Here is an 18,585-nt window from a genome sequence, read left to right as displayed (position 1 = left end):
TCAAACCCTTTGATTGTATAGATAATGATAAAATATGAATTACTGATGGATGCAATACACAGAACAGCTATATAAAAGAGATGTCAGAATTAAGGACACATGGAATAAAAAATAATATATAAAATTCTAAAAATTGAGGTGGAAACTGCAATAAGAGTAATAGTGAAAAACAAGTCACTAGGAACAGATGATATTCCAATTGAGCTGCTGCAGTCCAGATTGAGGCCCTGTACAGACTGGCCTGAACGGTTGACCTGGGGGCGGAGTCAGGGCATCATGTCCAGATGATACACACCCTGACTCTGCCCCTAGGGCACCATGCCACTACATGCTACACCACATGGTGTGCGGCATCATGACACCCCTTCGGTGCTGCATCCATATGACGCAGCACTGAAGGAGCACCATATAGCCGTGCCACCAGGGCTATGGCGCACTTTCGAGGGTGCAAAAAGGAGCTGCTTTTTGAGGCTCCTTTTTGCACCCTCGAAAGGGTGGATTGGGGCCACATCAAGAGGTTGCCGTGCCCCCAACCTGACTAAGAAAGGGGTGACATCCTGCCAGTCCTTTGGGGCAGTCTGTCAAGTCCCTGACAGAATCAACTATAGTGCTAACTAACATATGTCAACAGACATGGAAAACAAAACAATAGCTGACAGACTGGAAATGATCAATATACATCCCCATCCTCAAAAACGAAGACAAGAAACAATACTGCAGCCAAATACTACATTTTAATTTGAGTAGGATTGTCTGGGAATAGGAGATTAGGAAGCAGTTGAAAAGGCTGGCATGAATTTCATCACAATGAAAAATAGGATGTCATCCTAAGGCTATGGTTCCAAATTTGGTATTCCTAAGAATATTTTTGGCTATATTTCCCATCATCTTGAATCTATTACTGGAACATATTAACAGAGTTCCCCCATATCTTGGTCAACTTGAAAGTACTACAGCACGTACTTTCCCATCTTAATGTTCACTTTTGTAACATTTCATTCAGTTAATTTTCCATGAACTCTTTGGAATGTGCTCCTTTTTAAATCTCTTGACTATCTTGTTGATTTTATACCACTAAGGATTATATATTTATTTTGAAAAGTTCAAACTCTCTCACCCACACACACTCATACACACAGACATTTGCTTATGCAGCCCTTCTGCTTTTATGCACATTTCGTTTAAAAATGTATTTTTGGAAAGTTGACAACTCAGAGCAGAGAAGTGATGTGCAGACCAATACTTTTGTTGAGTTACTTCCAATACTGAGAGGTTTATTAATCAATATCTCTCCTATGCGAGCTGTTTTTTCCCATTATCTGGACAGCACTGGTAGCTTTCTTCTCAGTTAACAAAGGGTTAGATGATGTGATGAAGTTAAGTTACATTTTCATAGGGTTCAGCATTACAGAGGGCACAAGACTGAACTTGCCAGATGAGCTATTCAGTTGCGCAAAAGCACAAACCATTGAGATCCTTCCCAGAACAAGTTATTAAAAAAAAAAAAAAACCCTCAAGTGAGTAAGAGACAATAAACTCGAAGAAAGGGATACTTGGGGGAAGGGGCCATTCTCCCAACTGGGGAAGCTGGCCAAGGCTGGGCAAAAAGCGTCCGGACAACTAGTTACTCCCATGAACATCAAGGACTACAAATCCTATCTGATATGTTAGTAGAATAGGAGAATGTATTAGCTAATCATGTCAGAGACTTTTTTGTTATTATTTTTCTGCACCAGGGACTTTTTATTATTTTTCTGGCTTGGCTGAAATGATCTAATTTGTCTGTAGCTTGTAGCTCTCAAGTGTGCCCAAAGGGAAGATGGCCCTTTATGTGAACACACATTTTTTTGCTATGGAGATTTCTTACTTCGTATAAAACCTTTTTAATTAAAAGTACGTCTGTCTCCCATACTCCTCTTCACATGGCTTTCCCTCCGTTCAACTCCTCGCCAAGGTTGGGGGGAGACAGGAAATTCTCTGCAGTGTTACAGAAAAAAATAACCTCAAAGTAACTGCCTACCAAGTTAAAGAAAAGGGGATTGAATCAGTATCAAATCAAGGAGTCCCACCCAGGAGGAGGGGCCAAGAGACCTTCGCAAGAGCCTTCTCAACATTTTCCCATATGGTTCCAATGTTGAAATAATCACATAAAATAATCTAAATTGAAAATGCTGGAGATACATGTCATATTACTTTTGTTTGACAGCTAGCACTCCAGATCATATTAATGAATGCAACCCTGACCATTTGGACTATTGATTTAGAACAAGAGTGGCAAATCATTCGGCCTTAGGGGCCATATTCCGAAAGATGTGGGGCACTGCATTTCATCAGCTGGCAGAGTTGAGAACACAGAGCAGGCCAGAGTAGATAGAAGGAAATATAAATTTTTATGAATTTACCCCAATGCAATCTTTTAAGCAAGCAAAATTACGTTAGTATTCCAGCCAGAGCTTCTTTTCCATGTTCAAAGTTACCAGTGTGCAAAACAGAGCTGCTTTTCTAGGCAATGCCTTCCTAGATTGTAAACTAGAGTTCGTTTCAATGTGAAACCTTCCCAGACTTTAAATAGCTTCTTATCTCTAATCATTAATCAGAGAAAAGAACTTAAGATGGTCTGTAAACTGGGTGGGAACCTTCCTGGATGTAAGTCACACTGCAGCAACAGGTTCCTATCCCTTGCTTTGCAAGATGTTTAGTATGTATGTATGTATGTATGTATGTACTTAGTATAAAACCTTCTGAATGCATCTGAGTAGACTTAAGTCTACGAAAGCTCATGCTGTCAACTTCTTTCTTTAGTTAGTCTCCAATTATCCTTATTCATTTTCATACTTATTGTCCTTTACACATACAATGTCCTTTACATATTTGTCAACAGAATGTTACTTTTATTTATCTTCCTCTTTACATAACTTGAGTTTTTCTATTATGATTACTTTAAATCATATCCCCATACTTGTACATCTGTTATAAATTATTATACCGTGCTACTCCTATATGATTAAACCTTTATCTTTCACTCATCTTCCCATTCATTCACCCTTATGACATCGCTTAATGACATTTATACAATACAATACAATACAATACAAACTACATAGAAATCTATGGTCTTTCTTTAGTTAGCCTCAAAGGTGCTACATGATCTCTCCACATACTAATTCTACAGACTAGCACAGATTTCGCATGTGATAATCTCCTAAGTGTCACTGATAATGAGATGGCAATAGAAAAACTACACAAGAAGATAATTGTCTGTAATGTTGTGGTAAAACTTTGATGAAGTCAAGCAGTTATTTTCCTGTTTCTATTGCCTCATACATTAGGATCATATTTCTCTTATTACTATGGGTGCATCTACACTGTAGAGTTAATGCAGTTTGACATACGTTTAACTGCTATGGCTCCATCCTTCAGAATCCTGGGATTTGTAGTTTTGTGAGGTACCAACACCCGTTGTCTGAGAAGGCTAAAGGTCTTGTAAAGCTGCAGATCCCAGAATTCCATAGGACAGAACTACAACACTTAAAGTGGTGTCAAACAGTATTATTTCTACAGTGTAGATGCACCCTAAGACATATGTAATAGCCTCATTAGAGTAAGGAGCTGGCCTCTAGAACTATACTATACAACGTCAAAGAAAGCCAAATCTCCCTTTGCCTCCTTCTCCCTCCCTCTCTCTCTCTCTTTCTCTCTCTCTTTCACACACACACACACACACACACACACACACACTTCTTTCTAAGGGCTAAATTAAACATTACTGTGTAACTGCATGTAACAATCTTCTATGGTCTTCACAACTGGAAAAAATAGGGGAGTAGTACCTGACAGACAATGGGCTTTGCTCTATCTGTTCCTGCTTTTTTCTGCAAAGTATTTTGTCACAATGATACTTAGTAATTACAAAAAATTGCTGTGCTAATGCTCCCAGTGTTGAAATTGATTGTAATGTTGGGAAAGTATGACCCACAGACTCTTTATTGCCCTTGCACAGCAGTTTTGCAACTGCAAAAGCTCCCTACCAGTTCCCCAAAGGTCCCAGAAACCCATAAAATCTTAAGACAATTCTTTTGGATGGTCCACATGTTCAATGCTGTTCACAGCTGTTTAGATCTACTATTCCCATATTACACAAACACCCATCACCTGTCTCTGGGCTAAAAATAAGCCCCACATGACAAAAGGATATGATATATCACTTCTGATGCACTGTAAAGCACCTTCCATCCCCATGCACTGTAAAGCACCTGCCCACATGTATACTCCTCTACTATAATTTTATGTGTTTTACTCTGCATTAATCATAAACACTTTGATTCAGAACTGGGGTCTGCCATGGAATTTAGGAGGGGGGCTTTTACTGTCCATCCGCTGTGAGCATACCCAGCATACTGCAGTTTATATTGCAAAGTAATGACCTAATAATGGATTGCTATTTGTATAGTAATACATTATAATTTGAATGTACAGTGGGCCTTGTTCAATTTGGGAAAATTTCCCTGGGAAAAGGGAAGATCACACCCCCTACTTTGTCATTCCAGAGTCCCAATCAAAATGGCCAGGGGATTATAGCAATTCTAGAACCCTTTTCAACCTGAGGGCCAAATTTGATTTCAGAAAGGTGCTTGGGGATCTGTAATCATGGGGCTCATCAGACCAAAACCAAAAGGATGGGACCAAAAACATGTTTTGCTTCAAGCTCTAACTGTCATTAACAAAGAGTTATTTCAAGCTTTTATAATAAGAAAAGATATACAAAAACTGGGAAACTCCTAAATAATGGTGTCATTGTATTGACATCTATCCCTCTATCCACCATCTTTAGGGAGAGGAAGGCAAGCCAGCTCCAACAGGCCTCCGAGAGAGAGCAGATCTGCTGGACCTTCCCCCCCTTCCCTACTGCCATTCCCTTCTCCTTTTGTGTCTTGCCTTTTTAGATTGTAAGCCTGAGGGCAGGGAAATGTCTAATTAACAAATTGTAAGCCGCTCTGATAGCCTTGGCTGAAGAGCGAGGTATAAATTTATATTATTATTATTATTATTATTATTATTATTATTATTATTATTATTATTATTATTATTATGAATGGGCACAAACATCTAGGAAAGCCCAGAGATCACAAGAAGTTTCAAAGTAGAGAGAAGAAAGCTAAAGCGACATGTTTACTTTAGTGTCTGGTTTTACCTTCTAGCAATCTGCCTTTTAGATGTTCTTTGCTGAATGTTTTGTTGTTTTTATCATACGTTATAGGCTAGACACAAGTACACTTAAAAATTCTCTCAGCTTGTATAGAAGTTGCAGTGTGGCTGACACAACAGCTGAGATGCTTCATTGGAAGACATATACTGTTCCTGATAAGTAGAACCAGGGTACATCTCCCCCTTACATATCCCAAAACTCATCTTTTAGTTACAGAATTCAGTCATTTACTGGCCAATGAAGAGTGGGGAGTGCTGGAGAAGCCTCTGGCTATATTCCTAGAGGCATCCTCTTAGACATCTGGAAGAAGCCCAGAGGTCTCAACACCAACCAGTAAATGGCCTTGTGGGGGTGAGGGGATGCAGCTGCTAAAAGATAGGTTGAGGCAGTGGGGGGACGGATGTGTAATAGTGACACCTGTGTAGAACGTCTGTCTCCCAAAGAAGAAGCTACGTTGTTAGGCAGGAGTTAGATATCTGGTGGCTGGTGGAGGATTCTAACTCCTGACCAAAAAAGTGATTTAAGAAGATATAAACCGGGTGTACATCTGACTGACTCATCAATAGGAAGCCAGCCTAAAATTAAGTGATCAACTGAATGATTTTAACCCCAAACATCAGGAGTATTTTACCCTTCACAGAATCTGTTAAGAATTCATTAGTCAATGTTGAGTCAATACAAAACAGCTACACTCTAAGGCCCTACCCACAAGTCAGGACCAGCGGAATGCCTCCAAGAAAGAAACACTGACATATACAAGTGCTTTCTCACAAATTGACACAGATGAAGACTGAAAGAGCTGATATAACAAAACATTGCAACTGTTGCATGATGGTCTCAGACAAACAAACAGAACTGGTGTTCTAAGATCATCTTTGTCCATTATTATACAACATTCATGTAAAGGCATTTTGGCATCCTGGGAAAATATCTCATTGCTCATTTCAGGTGTTATTGCAGCTTCTTTAATTATGCTCATAGAATTCTCTTACCTTATCCATCAGCTTGGGCAACTGCCTCTTCCTTACTCATCAGTATTTATTTATACACATTTAGTAAAATTAATAAAATTACACATCAAAGGATGAGATCTTCTTGCCCACTGTGATCCTTTGCCATTCCTGAGCACCAGATGTCCATAAGATTGTGCAGAAAGCAATGTTTGTTTGTTTTTGTTTTTATTTAAAAAAACAAAACAAAAACCAACCAGAGATTCTGATTGCACAAATCCCCCAATAATTTTTAAAAAGCAAAGTAAGTAAAACATGTTTTGCTTCTTGCATGATGTCTTGTATCAATGATAGTTTCTTCACATGAATCAGCAGCTATACAGTAACAATTCATTTATGAACGTGTCTTAGTTCGCTACCTAACAGGATAATCCATTTACTCATGCAGCAGTGTACATCCCAGCTCAGTGACAGTGACATAGTGACCTCTGCAAGAGGCATTCCAGCCAAATTTATACTGGCAAAATTGATACCACTCCAAATGGTACTAATTTAGTACCAAAATGAAAGCCTAGGTACAGCTACACTGTAGAAATAATGCAATTTGACAACACTGTGATGCCATTGTATAGAATCCTGGGATTTGTAGTTTTACATGGTATTTAGCCTTCTCTGCCAAAGAGTGCTAAAGCCTCACAAAACTACAAATCCCAGGATCCCTTAGGATGAAGCCAAGACAGTGGTGTCAAACTGTATTATTTCTACAGTGTAGATGCACATCTTGTTTTCACCAACATGGTCTGTCCTATAGGTACTCAATAAACAGTTAACATATGTAGTTTCCCTCACATTTTTTACAGCTGCACATTATCAGTTTTCAACTACACAAGAGCACATTTTGTGTTCAAGTACATACTAAAAAGGGGGGGGAGAGAGAAAAGAAAGAAAGAAAGAAAATGAAAACAGGCAGAAAGCACTTTGGAACATTAGTAAAAAAATGAAAATGCTCCCTGCAGTAGACTCTCCTGGGTAGTATCTAATAATGGTTGCTTCTGCAAGCCCTGGAGTGGATTAATCAAAGATTTTGAATACTGAGGGGAAAAAATTCCTAAACATCATGTGACAACTTGTTGTGATAAACTGCAGAAAGTAGAAGTTCTTTATTGCTGAGAGCAATGTCACAATTAATCATGGCCTTAAATATTTGCAGTTGTCAGACATTTGACAGACCACTGCATAATGACTCTGTAGAAGATATGTGACTGTATCAGTATAGCAGGCACTGGGCATCATTTTCCATCAGTATGAAATGCTCTGAAGCACTGGCGGGGGTGCTGTGAGGCTGTATGTTCCCACTACATTTAGATGCTTGGTTTGTTATACAACCTTCACAGGTGCTAGAAGCTATCAGGTTAGCTCCAACTTTCTTCATGATATTTGGTGCAAGCTGTTCTGGTTATACAAAACAAAATTATGGAGTACAAATGAACATTTTACATATCCAGGTATGGTAAAATGGAAGAGAAACTGAGAAGAAGAAGAAGAAGAAGAAGAAGAAGAAGAAGAAGAAGAAGAAGAGAGAAAAAACCCAAGAAAGTTCATATATATATATATATATATATATATATATATTCAGTGCCAGTTGAAGGCTACATTTAAAACAATTGCCCATTTTTGCCCTTGTCTCATTTATGAAATACATTTCCCCCACCCACTTTACAGGCAAACAAAGATGGGGGCAGGGGAGGAGAGAGAGCTGCTTCAGCAGTTACCAAAGAGATGAAGGGTTTCCTTCCTCCTTTCTTGTCATCCGAATATACTGACAGCGATAATTCAGGCTTGAAGAGGCTTAGACAGCCATAGAAAGTGCAGTTTCCTCAAGGGCCCTTGCAACTGCAGAATTCCCTGGGGAGTGGCATCTCCTATTGTTCCACCTGGACTTCATGCTTTGACATGCTGCTACAAAGCCGCTGTCACTCTCACCATATCTGAGAAGTGTGAAATAGAGAGAACAAGAGGTTGCAAATATCAGAAAAGCCAAAAAAAAAAAAAAGGAAATCAGTGGGGAGCTCAAAGCTTGGGCAGAGTGCCTTGAAGAAATAAATCAAGAGTGGTAAACTTAAAACCAGAAATCCAGAGTATATGTCAGGATCCAGTACCATTTTTGTACCAAGACCAGTCAATTTTGTCAGTTCTCTAAAGAATGAAGTTGGATTTACACGAGGAAGCTCCAAGCACAACTGACATACTCTTAGCTATTACAGTTCACCAGTTCTCAACTAACCTGAGTGTTCATGTATACTGTGTATGTGTGTATACAGAGAGAGAGAAAGAGAGAGATTCCTTATCAGTTTTCTTAGATTTTGCCACAGTTAATGAAGTTCAGCATTTCAAATATCATTTTGGTTTAAATATTGTTGAGTCCTGAATAGATAAAAATAAAAAAGTGGTTTTCTAAAATAAGATGAGAAGTGGTAACCACCTTCCTTTTTTTCTTTTTGATAAATACTTTTGGTTTTTAATTTCAAAGGGGTATGAAAAGTTGAGGAAACAAACTTCACACTATGAGTCAATTTTCACTTACTATTTTCACTTATTAGTCAAGCTGAGCAACTTTTCTCTTTTAATCTCTTGAGGCAGCTTCCACTTATACTTTCTCACTTTATTCATTTCCTTAGATGTACAAATTAACAACTGCACTCTTTTGCCTTGAATGCTTTCAACACCCACTGAAGTGGGATGTGAATAGTCACATCAGATAAGTGACTTTGGTGCTGAATGCTTCAGCATCTGAAATTATATAACCGGAAGAAGGAACAGGCTCAGTTGGGGCAGGATGAGCCAATAGGATAACCATAGGGGGTCATAAAGCTTTTTGATTGAAAACCAGTAACAGGTGAATTCAGGAAATACAGAACAAATAATATGAATAGCTTGAAACAAATGGGGAGGGCAGAGTGGCATGCAGAATCCAAAGTGAAATGGTACAGCAACAGGTGCCACATGTATAACTTCCATTTCTCAATTATATTGGATTGTTATTACATTAATTAATCACTTGAACAATTATGAACTATTATATTAAAACAGTCCAGAATGAAAAACAGATTAAAAGCAATAAAAATATAGCAAATGTGGGAAAAGGTACACTATGAAAAGACACTTCCATGATAATCAGATAATAGATAAATGCATATTTAGATATTCAAATTAAAAAATCTTTACCTGCTAGTGGAAGGTGGGCAGAGAGGCAGCTATCATGCATTCCACAGGAGCAGCTATCATGAAGGCCCTACCATATGTTAGGAATGTGATAGACAAGCTTCCAAGTTTCTGACTGTAAAGATGTTATAGCAACTGCCTGTTGCTGGTTTCTGCATTGGTGAAGCATGGCAGCATCTGCACTTCCCAAACTTCCTGCTCAGTCTTGACTAGCAAAGGCCAGTGAGTACATTCCTACTCTTGTCAGCCACTGATGAGTGGGAATGTGTAAAAAAATTTTAAGGGGTTACAAACATTGCTTAGAGAGCCAGCATGACATAGTATTTTGAATGTTGGACTGTGGCTCTGGAGATGAGGATTCAATTCCCAGCTCAGCCATGAAACCCATTGAGTGACCTTGAGTAAGTCACACAGTCTCAGCCCTATAGGAAGGTAATGGCTGTGAACAAATCTTGCCAAGAAAATCCCATGATAGGTTTGCCTTAGGGTTGCCATTGGAAATGGCTTGAAGGCACACAACAGCAAGACAAACAGCTTGCCTTTCTGCTTATTCATGTTTTACTCAAGTCAGTAAATGAGTTAATACATGGGAGAAAAACATAACAATGAGCCAGAAATGAAGATATGTAAATGGAAATAATAAATACTTAAGTAGAAGAAATGTATAGAGTCCCATCTTCCTTTTTTCTCGAGGTGACAGCTTATTTCCACATGGTTTCCCCAGCTGGAAATGTCAACTTGCTGGTGGAAAGAACTTGAATCATGTCATATAACCACCTGAGATCATGTTAGCTGCCTGAATGCTTTTCTTTGCTGGTCTTCAGTGGGTCATGGCATTTATTTCCAGCCAGGGCTGACAGGTGCAGAAAGCTGAAACAAGTATGTGGCAGTGAGTTTATTTCAGATGCCATAATGTGAAGAAAGTGCTTGTACAAAATGGCTCTCTAACTAAATGTTCAAGAAATGTTCTCCATTAACAGGTTTTCCTCCCATAATGAAAATTCCTCTGAAATATTTGCCTCAGCATAGATTAAATTAAGCCCATGTTCACCTTCTAATCAGTGATCACAAAACATAATGTAAGATGCATAGCTGGAGAAAATCACATGGTACCATAAACAGATATTTTTCACTATTTGAGAAAGCAAATTATTATTATTATTATTATTATTATTATTATTATTATTATTATTATTTATTGCCTGCTTAATCACAAGGAAACCTGATGAGTTACAGCAATAAAAATACAGAGAATACAATAAAATAAAATACAATAAAATAAGATTAAAGAGAGTGATATAAGTCACAGAATTCACACACTGTATTTCCTTTACCTACTTCCTCCCTCTTATAGCTCCTATATTCTTCGTAGCTCAATTCATCCACAGTATCCCTAGTGTGTGTGTGTGTGTGTGTGTGTGTGTGTGTGTAATGATAGGCTTAATAAATGCCTCAGTGGCCTAAAAACTTGTCCAGAAAACTGAATACTATTAAATAATAAATTGAATAATAAAGAACTCAAGAATACAAATTTTGTTTACTACCATTCATAGTTTGTTGACTAGACTAGCAGGAATTTTTCGGGAGGAAAAAACAGTCAAATTTGTAAAAAAAAAAAAAAAAAATGACCCTTTAACATAATAAGCTGGTGGTGTAGAGATTGCTGCATGCAATTGTGCATTTTAGTTGCATTTCAGTTGACCAATAAAGATATCACTGATTGATTTTTGTTTGGATTTGTTAAATGGCCAACACAGCTACCCCTGCACATTTTCTGTATTGTGAGATACTGCATTGTAACTGCAGGGACATTGTAGCCCAGGACTGAGACCTCCAACCAAAGTAAAAGATTTTTTTCTTCTTAAATTTGGACTGAATTCACATGTTTTACCTCTACACCACCAAAATGTTCCTAATGCAAAAACATGGAGACTTCTTGAGGAATCCATTGTTCTCTGCCACAAAGAGGCCTGTGACCTCATTGGAATGAAGGGCATATTGGATTGCAAAAGAGGGGTCTCTGTTTAGATGCAAATGAACTTTAAATTTCCTAGTTTTTGAAAATCTCCCTATTGCTGCATGGCCAGAAGGAGGAGGAGCCTGTCTGTAAAATATATCCTCCCCAGTATACCATCTTTACTAAGGATTGAAACAACACACAGGCATCTGACCAGCATCTCTAATTGTTTTTTTTTTCTCCTGCTTGGTTTGTAACATATTGCCTGATGAAAAAGCCTCAAAAAGCTTCAAAAGCTTGCAACAAGTACATAGTGCGTTTCAGTTGGCCAATAAAGGTATCACTGAAGGATTTTTGTTTGAATTTGTTCAATGGCCAACACTGCTACCCCTGCATGCTTACAGCCTTCAAGAGTGAAAGATACAGAGGTATAAAAGGCAAGTTGCTTATTCTGGCTAACTGTAAACCCTAGGTTGCCTACCTTTCCTGGAACAAATGGAGATTTGGAGGCAAAATGACAAAATTATTCTAAAAAGATAATAAGGCCAAGCTCTGTGGCAACTTGATGGACTTTTGACTTTACCAGATCTTTTTTACACTTGCATTTCCTAAGTGGGTTTCTTACTGGTTTGTCACACTATTTCACACATGGATACACTACTGGTTTTTAAAAGAGAAGATGCAAGAATGAAGCTGATGAAGCAAAAAGTTTGAGTCTAGTTAAAGTTCTCACCAACTAGCTATAGTTACTTTTATTCAGATGATGTGATACAGTGCATTCCTGCTACTTTTAAGTCCCTATACCTGACACTTTCTATTATTAATAACAGTAACAACAAAAATAAATGCTCTGGTGATATATGTCCTCCTCTTTCTAATTTTGGGCCTATTTGGGTAGAACTGTTTTGCATGCATCTCATACAACATTATGCTAAGGAAAAAAACTGACTACAAAGAAAGGTGGTGTTTTTTCATGGTTTCAATGATTCTATATGTCTCTGCTTTCTCACATTTTTATATGCAAAGCACCTAGCAAAGAAAGAAAGGGATCAGGCTGAAGAGAGTAAGCTGCCTTTCAATGCCCCTCCAGGCCTGACACTTAAAAGAGTTAGACAATGCTATTTCTCCAGTTTGTGTGGATACTTTATAGCTATTGCTTAAACGATCAGTAGATCAAACTGCTTTAATAATTTATTCAAAAAGATATTAAAGTACATTAGTAGCAAATTACTTGCACAATGGTTAGTAAGAACCCTATTAAAATAAAACTGATCTTGTTGAACCAAATGACTAAGCTAATGGCTTTAAGGTACCATGAACAAGTTATAAATCGCCTTGTAACCCTGAAGCCAATACAGGACTTTTAAACTGCTCCATATAAATGAAATATTGCAATGAAGGATATTATCATCCTTTTTTTGTTAAGGCTTTGTGCCTTGGGGTTCTTTAAATATTAGTGCTAATGGGTGAATGATACATTTAGAGTTAGGTCATGCAGGCTTTCTTTTCTTTCTTCTTCTTCTTTACACTGAAGCAAAACTCCTACACAAACCAGTGGGAATTCTCCTGTGATTGGACTATTGAATCAAGCTCCTTTCTTTTCTAATAATGTACAATGTGTGAGTGGAAATCAAGGTGGCGAATCAAGCATACCAGAGGAAAGCCGCGGGCACAAGACTTAAGATAGCAGCGGATTGCTTTTGGGTGCTCAATCTGTAATAAATCTATGCACTCACATTTCAGAAACCTCCAATGGGTTCTTTTTATGAGTCCCACTGGAGTAAGTCACATTACAAGGATGGTTGAAGCAGCAGCAATCTCTTTTCTATAAAGTTGTAGAAGTGGGAGGCATTTTTCCAGTATTTTGAAATCTTGGGCTTTCAGGAGGATACAGAGAAGCAGCTGGTTGGAACAAAGGCTACTTTAAAAAAAGATCTTGCAACTTTCCCCAAGTATGCATCAAATATAAAATGCAGCTGGAATATCCTCTCTCAGTTTCATACAGGGATAAAAAGGTAATGTAAATATGATTAGTATATCCATTCATGGAAAAGGAAGTAAAATACTATTTGAGCTAAATGAATAGTGAGATATTTGAAGAATAAGATTTGTAGATCTGTCTAAGAATGTTAAAAGATATTTTTGAAATATGCATGTCAGTAAGGTAGTATTGGCATTTGCACTTTAAGACTTAAATACGTTTTCAGTGTTGTTACTTTAAATCCATCGGTGTCCAGTCCCTCTCTCCTGGTTTAGCAGTATGGAAGGATTACACCCTAGATTATTTGAGAAATTATTTATTGTTTCATAACACAGAATTCAGGTGAATAGTTTGCAGGTCTGTTTTTCCACTCTGCAAGTTCATGCAAGGCTGATGAATTGTGGAATAATTCATTGCTCTGTTTTAGTATTTTATTGTAGCTAGAGTATTTACACAATCTCTTACTAACGCAAGAGAAACAGTTAAATGCAAACAATCAAACAAAACTAAAAGATGTTCTATTTGCAAAAGTCAGCCGAGAAAGTAATATACGATGCAAGGATTAACATGGGAACTGATGTAATTTTGACAAACTGTGTTATCCTATTAATCAGAAGTAAATGGGTGTCAGGAGAAGGGGGCCTGTTAAATAAATCTGTTTTGCAATTGTGTTTCTTAGACTACACATTTTAAAACATATGTGTTGTATGTTATGTAATAAACACTTTATCAATGGGAAGTTCAAATCTTGCCACTTAAGAGTTGTTGTGATCTTATGAACATGATAACAGTTTTGAATGCAGAACAAATCTATATTCAAAACCTAGTTCAAGTATACATTTACTTAAAATGTCTTCAAACCCTTTTTAAATGTTATCAACACAGGTTGCAGGTGATAAATAGGGAATTTTAAGAAGTAGACTATTGTTCCTGTCATGTTATCTCCAACTGATTTGTCTCTTGCCTCAACTGACATGAGACCTCTGTGTTTTCTCCTTACTGTAGAGATTTTTTAACATCAATTCCTACCAGCACAAAGCAAGAAATTCTTTGTTTTACTGCAAGAATGAGAAGTGTGGAGCTTTTCAGATGTTATTGGACTGAAGAGCTTTTCATGGTCCACTACTGATTATCCTAGTTAAGGCTGATGGGAGTCAGTGTCAAGAGGCTCCAAGAGTTTTCTACCACAGTTTTATGGTCTATCCAGTCTCCAAAATAAGAAGTCTTATTGAAAAAAAATCAGTTCTGAATTGGAGATGTACAACTGAAAATATCCTTAAGATAATAGGAGAGAGTTCTATAATTTGATCATTCACAAAGAAGGTTAAAAAAAAAGACTGAGATAATTTACCAATGAATTACACCACAATTGATTATAGGAATTAGAATTTTAGAATATTAACCCTCATCAGCCTAGTCCTTTAAAATGTTAAGCAATAAACAATTCTTTTAACTGAACTGTAAAATTAATATTAGAATTGGTAAATTGCAATTTAAAATACTACCCTCAGTAGTTATGCAGCACTTGAGTCAGTTGCAGGAAGAAGCTGGATCTCTGTCTCTTACATTTTTCATGAAAATGGGATGAATTCTGAGTATTCTTTAAGCTAAAGGCAGGCAGTGTATGGGAAGGAAAAACCTTTCAAAGAACCCAGCAAGGGTAATACCACCCTGCCACCAAGTTCTCTTTTCTCTTCCCATGAGTCAGGAATTGTCCACTTATTTATCAAACTCCACTGTTTTTTAAAATTAAAGCACCAATTTCCCTGTTCTCTTCCCTTCCCTTCCCACCAAACCAAAAGGTACCCAATGATCATTCTTTGTCACAGGTATTCTGGCATGTTCTCACAATGTTCTAGGGTACAGAAGATGGTCTATGACCTTCCTGTACTAGTTCTAGTACAAACTCAATGGAGTGGGGCAAGGTTGAAATCTTCTACCCATCTCAGTAATCTATAGAAGCTCAAACAGATGGAAAGGGCCATCAAACCAAGGGAAGTTGCCCACCCCTTTTTAAAACTAATACCCTTTTCCATCACTTTAAAAACTGTGCAACTGAATTTTTATACTGTCTATGTTATTTTGCCAGAGAACTGCATGAACTAACTGTATAGCATGGAAAGCACAACTTGCTGGGAGAGCATAATATTTTAGTAAGGTGCCAATAAGACAGTTTCATCATATTCAGTAATTGTCCTACTTTCTGAGATCTAATTGATACTCTGTGTGTGAATGATACATGTGTGTGATGGCAATAGTGATGACAACAGTGATGCCTTTATCCATCTGTGCTTAAATTCAAAGATTCATATTTCCCCAGTTAACAATTGTCTTGTAGTAAATCAAGAGAAAATCAGGAAATTCACTACCATTCAAATCCTTGGTTTTAAATGATCTAATCACCAATTTTTAAAAAAGAATCATCAACATCATACCATTAATACGTTGAAGCTCTCTGATTTAATTGGTGCGGGTAGAGTTTACACTGATAAAAATCACAATTATTCCACAGATGCAAATGACAGCTTTTCCATGCATAGTTGTTATGATCAATTTATCACCCTGTGGCTATCCTTCTAGTGATAAGCCTCTCTGTACTTATCTAGGCCAGTTGTCAGAGAGCAGACAACCGTTTGCCTCTGGCCTTATCAACCTGGTAGAACTTGTTGCAGCTTATAGTCTGCTGATATAGCTGTTATGAAGTCAGGATAATATCATCTGTGCCACAAATGAAATATTCACCAGGGAAGCTTAATCTCAGCTCTGAAGCTGTGCTGGGACTGTGTTGGGGCTGCCTTAGGTGGCCCAAAAAGGAGTGAATATTTCCTGCTTCTTTCCACAGCCCATTTAGGACTGCAGCTGCAATCCTGGGCCGATCAAGCAGGAGCAGCTTTTGGCTGCTCCTTTCTGCCCATCTATTTCACCCCTTAGTTTAGTCTCAAAAGGGGCTGCCTATTGTTCTTATTGTTATAGTTGATTCCTGCAGCAATTAAGATATATAAAACTGAAGAGAGCATATAAGAACTTGGAATGGTAGCACTTCACATTACATTTAAAGGGGACCTACAACAAAATGAAATGATCTATACTTAAAGTAATGATCCTAAATGAAGCATCCTGGTGAGACATCAAAGAACTATAGGCATATCATATCTGTAATGAAATGACTAGAAAGATAAGGTTTTAAGACATCAGACTGGTCAGTTTTGTTACTTTATTGGTAAAGAACTGCAGGCATATTATAGTTGTGATGGATTTGACCTGGAAGATGGACTTTTGAGTTATTAGATCCATCACTTTTGTTACTGTATTGCTAAAGAACTACAGGCATGACAGGTGAAATCAAAGATGAGCTTGATATATTATGTTGGTCAATTTTCTTACAGTACTGACGAATAGCTTATCTGTTAAGATGGATGTTGTGTCAGCAATTATTGCTTTTTTATCAAAACAATGATGGGGCTCAACAGACTGCCCCTTTGGATCAGCCTGCAGTTGCCATTTTCCTCACTGAATCAGGACAATCTGGCCTTTCTGTGCAACAAAAAGAAGCTGCAAAAAGCGGCTCCTTTTTGCGCCATGAAAAGGGCGCCCTAGTCACTGCCACCACGGCTTTTTGCCAGTTCTTTGGCACGGTGAGAGTACAGACGTGGTGTGATGCCACCCACCATCTAATCAGATGGCAGCATGGGGGCAGAGTCCAGGCAGCTGGCATGCAGTTGCCACGCCCCAACTCTGCTCCAAGGCTGGTCTGTTGAGGCTGAAAGTTAGTCTTACCTCTTACAAAAAATATAGCTGTGGGGTCAGATTTTGTCAATATTTTATGTATTTGAAAGCTATTATCAACAAAACGTCTGCAGTGTTGATATTTTATGAAACCAAATGAAGGCCTTTCCCAACATGTAGGTGCATTGTTTTGACCTTAACTTAATATTTTTGTTAGATTAACCTCAACATCATCCTAATCCTCATTTAGTATATATGAATAGCCTGGATAAAAGAATTGTTGTAAATTATGCTCAGATTTTTTAAAGTGGAGAACTAGGATAGAATACTGCAGAGGAACATTTCCCAAAGTGTAAAGGAAATAATCTACAGAAATTTACAAAAAGAAAAAAGTTACATAAAATGGAGGTGCTTTGCCAAAAAAAATGGAGGAGGATTTGTTGGTGTTTTGCATTCTAGGGTTACCTTATTTTTCTGTTTATTTTATTTTTATATTTATTTATATCCCACATTTTCCTAGCATGTTCCCATTGTGTCGTCCCATGCTGCCACCAATAGCACAAGTCAGAAATGTCTTCTGGGGTCAGAAATGAGGTGCTCAGCATGGATCACATGTCTGGGCACCTCATTGTGACTTCAGAGGGAGCAACTTGTTCCAGTGGTGAGGCCACCAGATGACTCAGCAGAGACACGTATGTAGACACCCATCCCGGGTCGCTATGGAGTGCTCTGGATTTTCCTGCAAAATCTGAAGCAAAAAATTAAGATTTTATAAACTGGTTTAAGGGACAGATACTGCACATTTGGTGTAGAACTGGCCTTACATCATGAAGACAGCACTTGAATCAGGGATCTAGCTGGCTTGATGTTAGGCCAAAAAAATCTACTTGATCCTGAAGCAACCAACAAAACTTGTGCTAAAGGCTGGGAAGGGTGGGATCCTGGAAAGGAAAGAGGTAACCATCAGGGTTTGTCTGGCACTCATCAAGTCACCCCCTTCCTGCAAATGTGAAAGCATCCAGCATTGCCACCTTCCCTAAATGCTTTGTCTTCTTCGCCCCTGCCAGCAACCTCATGCCCTCTCCCCATGGCACACCTGTAGTAGAGGACACACCCATGTTTGGGAAATATTTCATTGGCATGAATTTTCTGCAGAATTCCTTTCACATGAAATGCACTGATCTGCAAAACATGTGGGTCCAGGGATACTGTTATGCCATTCTGTTATTATTTCTATGGATATATGAGTATGTTCATTTTGACAGCCAGAATCATAGAAATATGTGGAATCGAAGTCTTTCATTGGCTGGCATCCATAGTTTTTGTGAGGTTTTCGGGCTATGTGGCCATGTTCTAGGAGAAATACATAGAAATACACAGCTAAACCACTTCTGCGAATTCCCCTTCCAACCTCTTGTTTATATATCTCCAAAGATAGAGAGTCCACCACTCTTTGAGGCAGTCCATTACACTGTCAAACAGCTCTTATAGTAAAAAAAAAAAGTTCTAATATTTAGTCTGAATCTCTTTTCTTGTAATTTGA

At 38.0% G+C, this 18,585-nt stretch overlaps 1 protein-coding gene across 2 annotated transcripts in view; it reads left to right on the top strand.

Annotated features, from left to right (window-relative positions):
* The window catches only part of ANO3 (anoctamin 3), a 228,400-nt gene that overhangs the window by 118,654 nt on the left and 91,161 nt on the right, over nt 1-18,585 (top strand). Inside the window, exon 1 of one of the 2 annotated variants that reach the window (XM_042446467.1) lies at nt 13,151-13,350. The exons of the other annotated variant lie outside the window; for it this stretch is intronic. Coding sequence (XP_042302401.1) covers nt 13,306-13,350 — 45 coding nt within the window. The 5' untranslated portion in view covers nt 13,151-13,305. Of the gene's footprint in view, nt 1-13,150; nt 13,351-18,585 lie in introns of those variants that run through there. 2 annotated transcript variants of the gene reach the window in all.

The sequence above is a fragment of the Sceloporus undulatus genome, chromosome 1, assembly GCF_019175285.1.
Source record: "Sceloporus undulatus isolate JIND9_A2432 ecotype Alabama chromosome 1, SceUnd_v1.1, whole genome shotgun sequence".
NCBI classification, from domain to species: domain Eukaryota; kingdom Metazoa; phylum Chordata; class Lepidosauria; order Squamata; family Phrynosomatidae; genus Sceloporus; species Sceloporus undulatus.
Note: the sequence above shows the minus strand (reverse complement) of the source record. Positions and strands in the feature narration are given on the sequence as shown.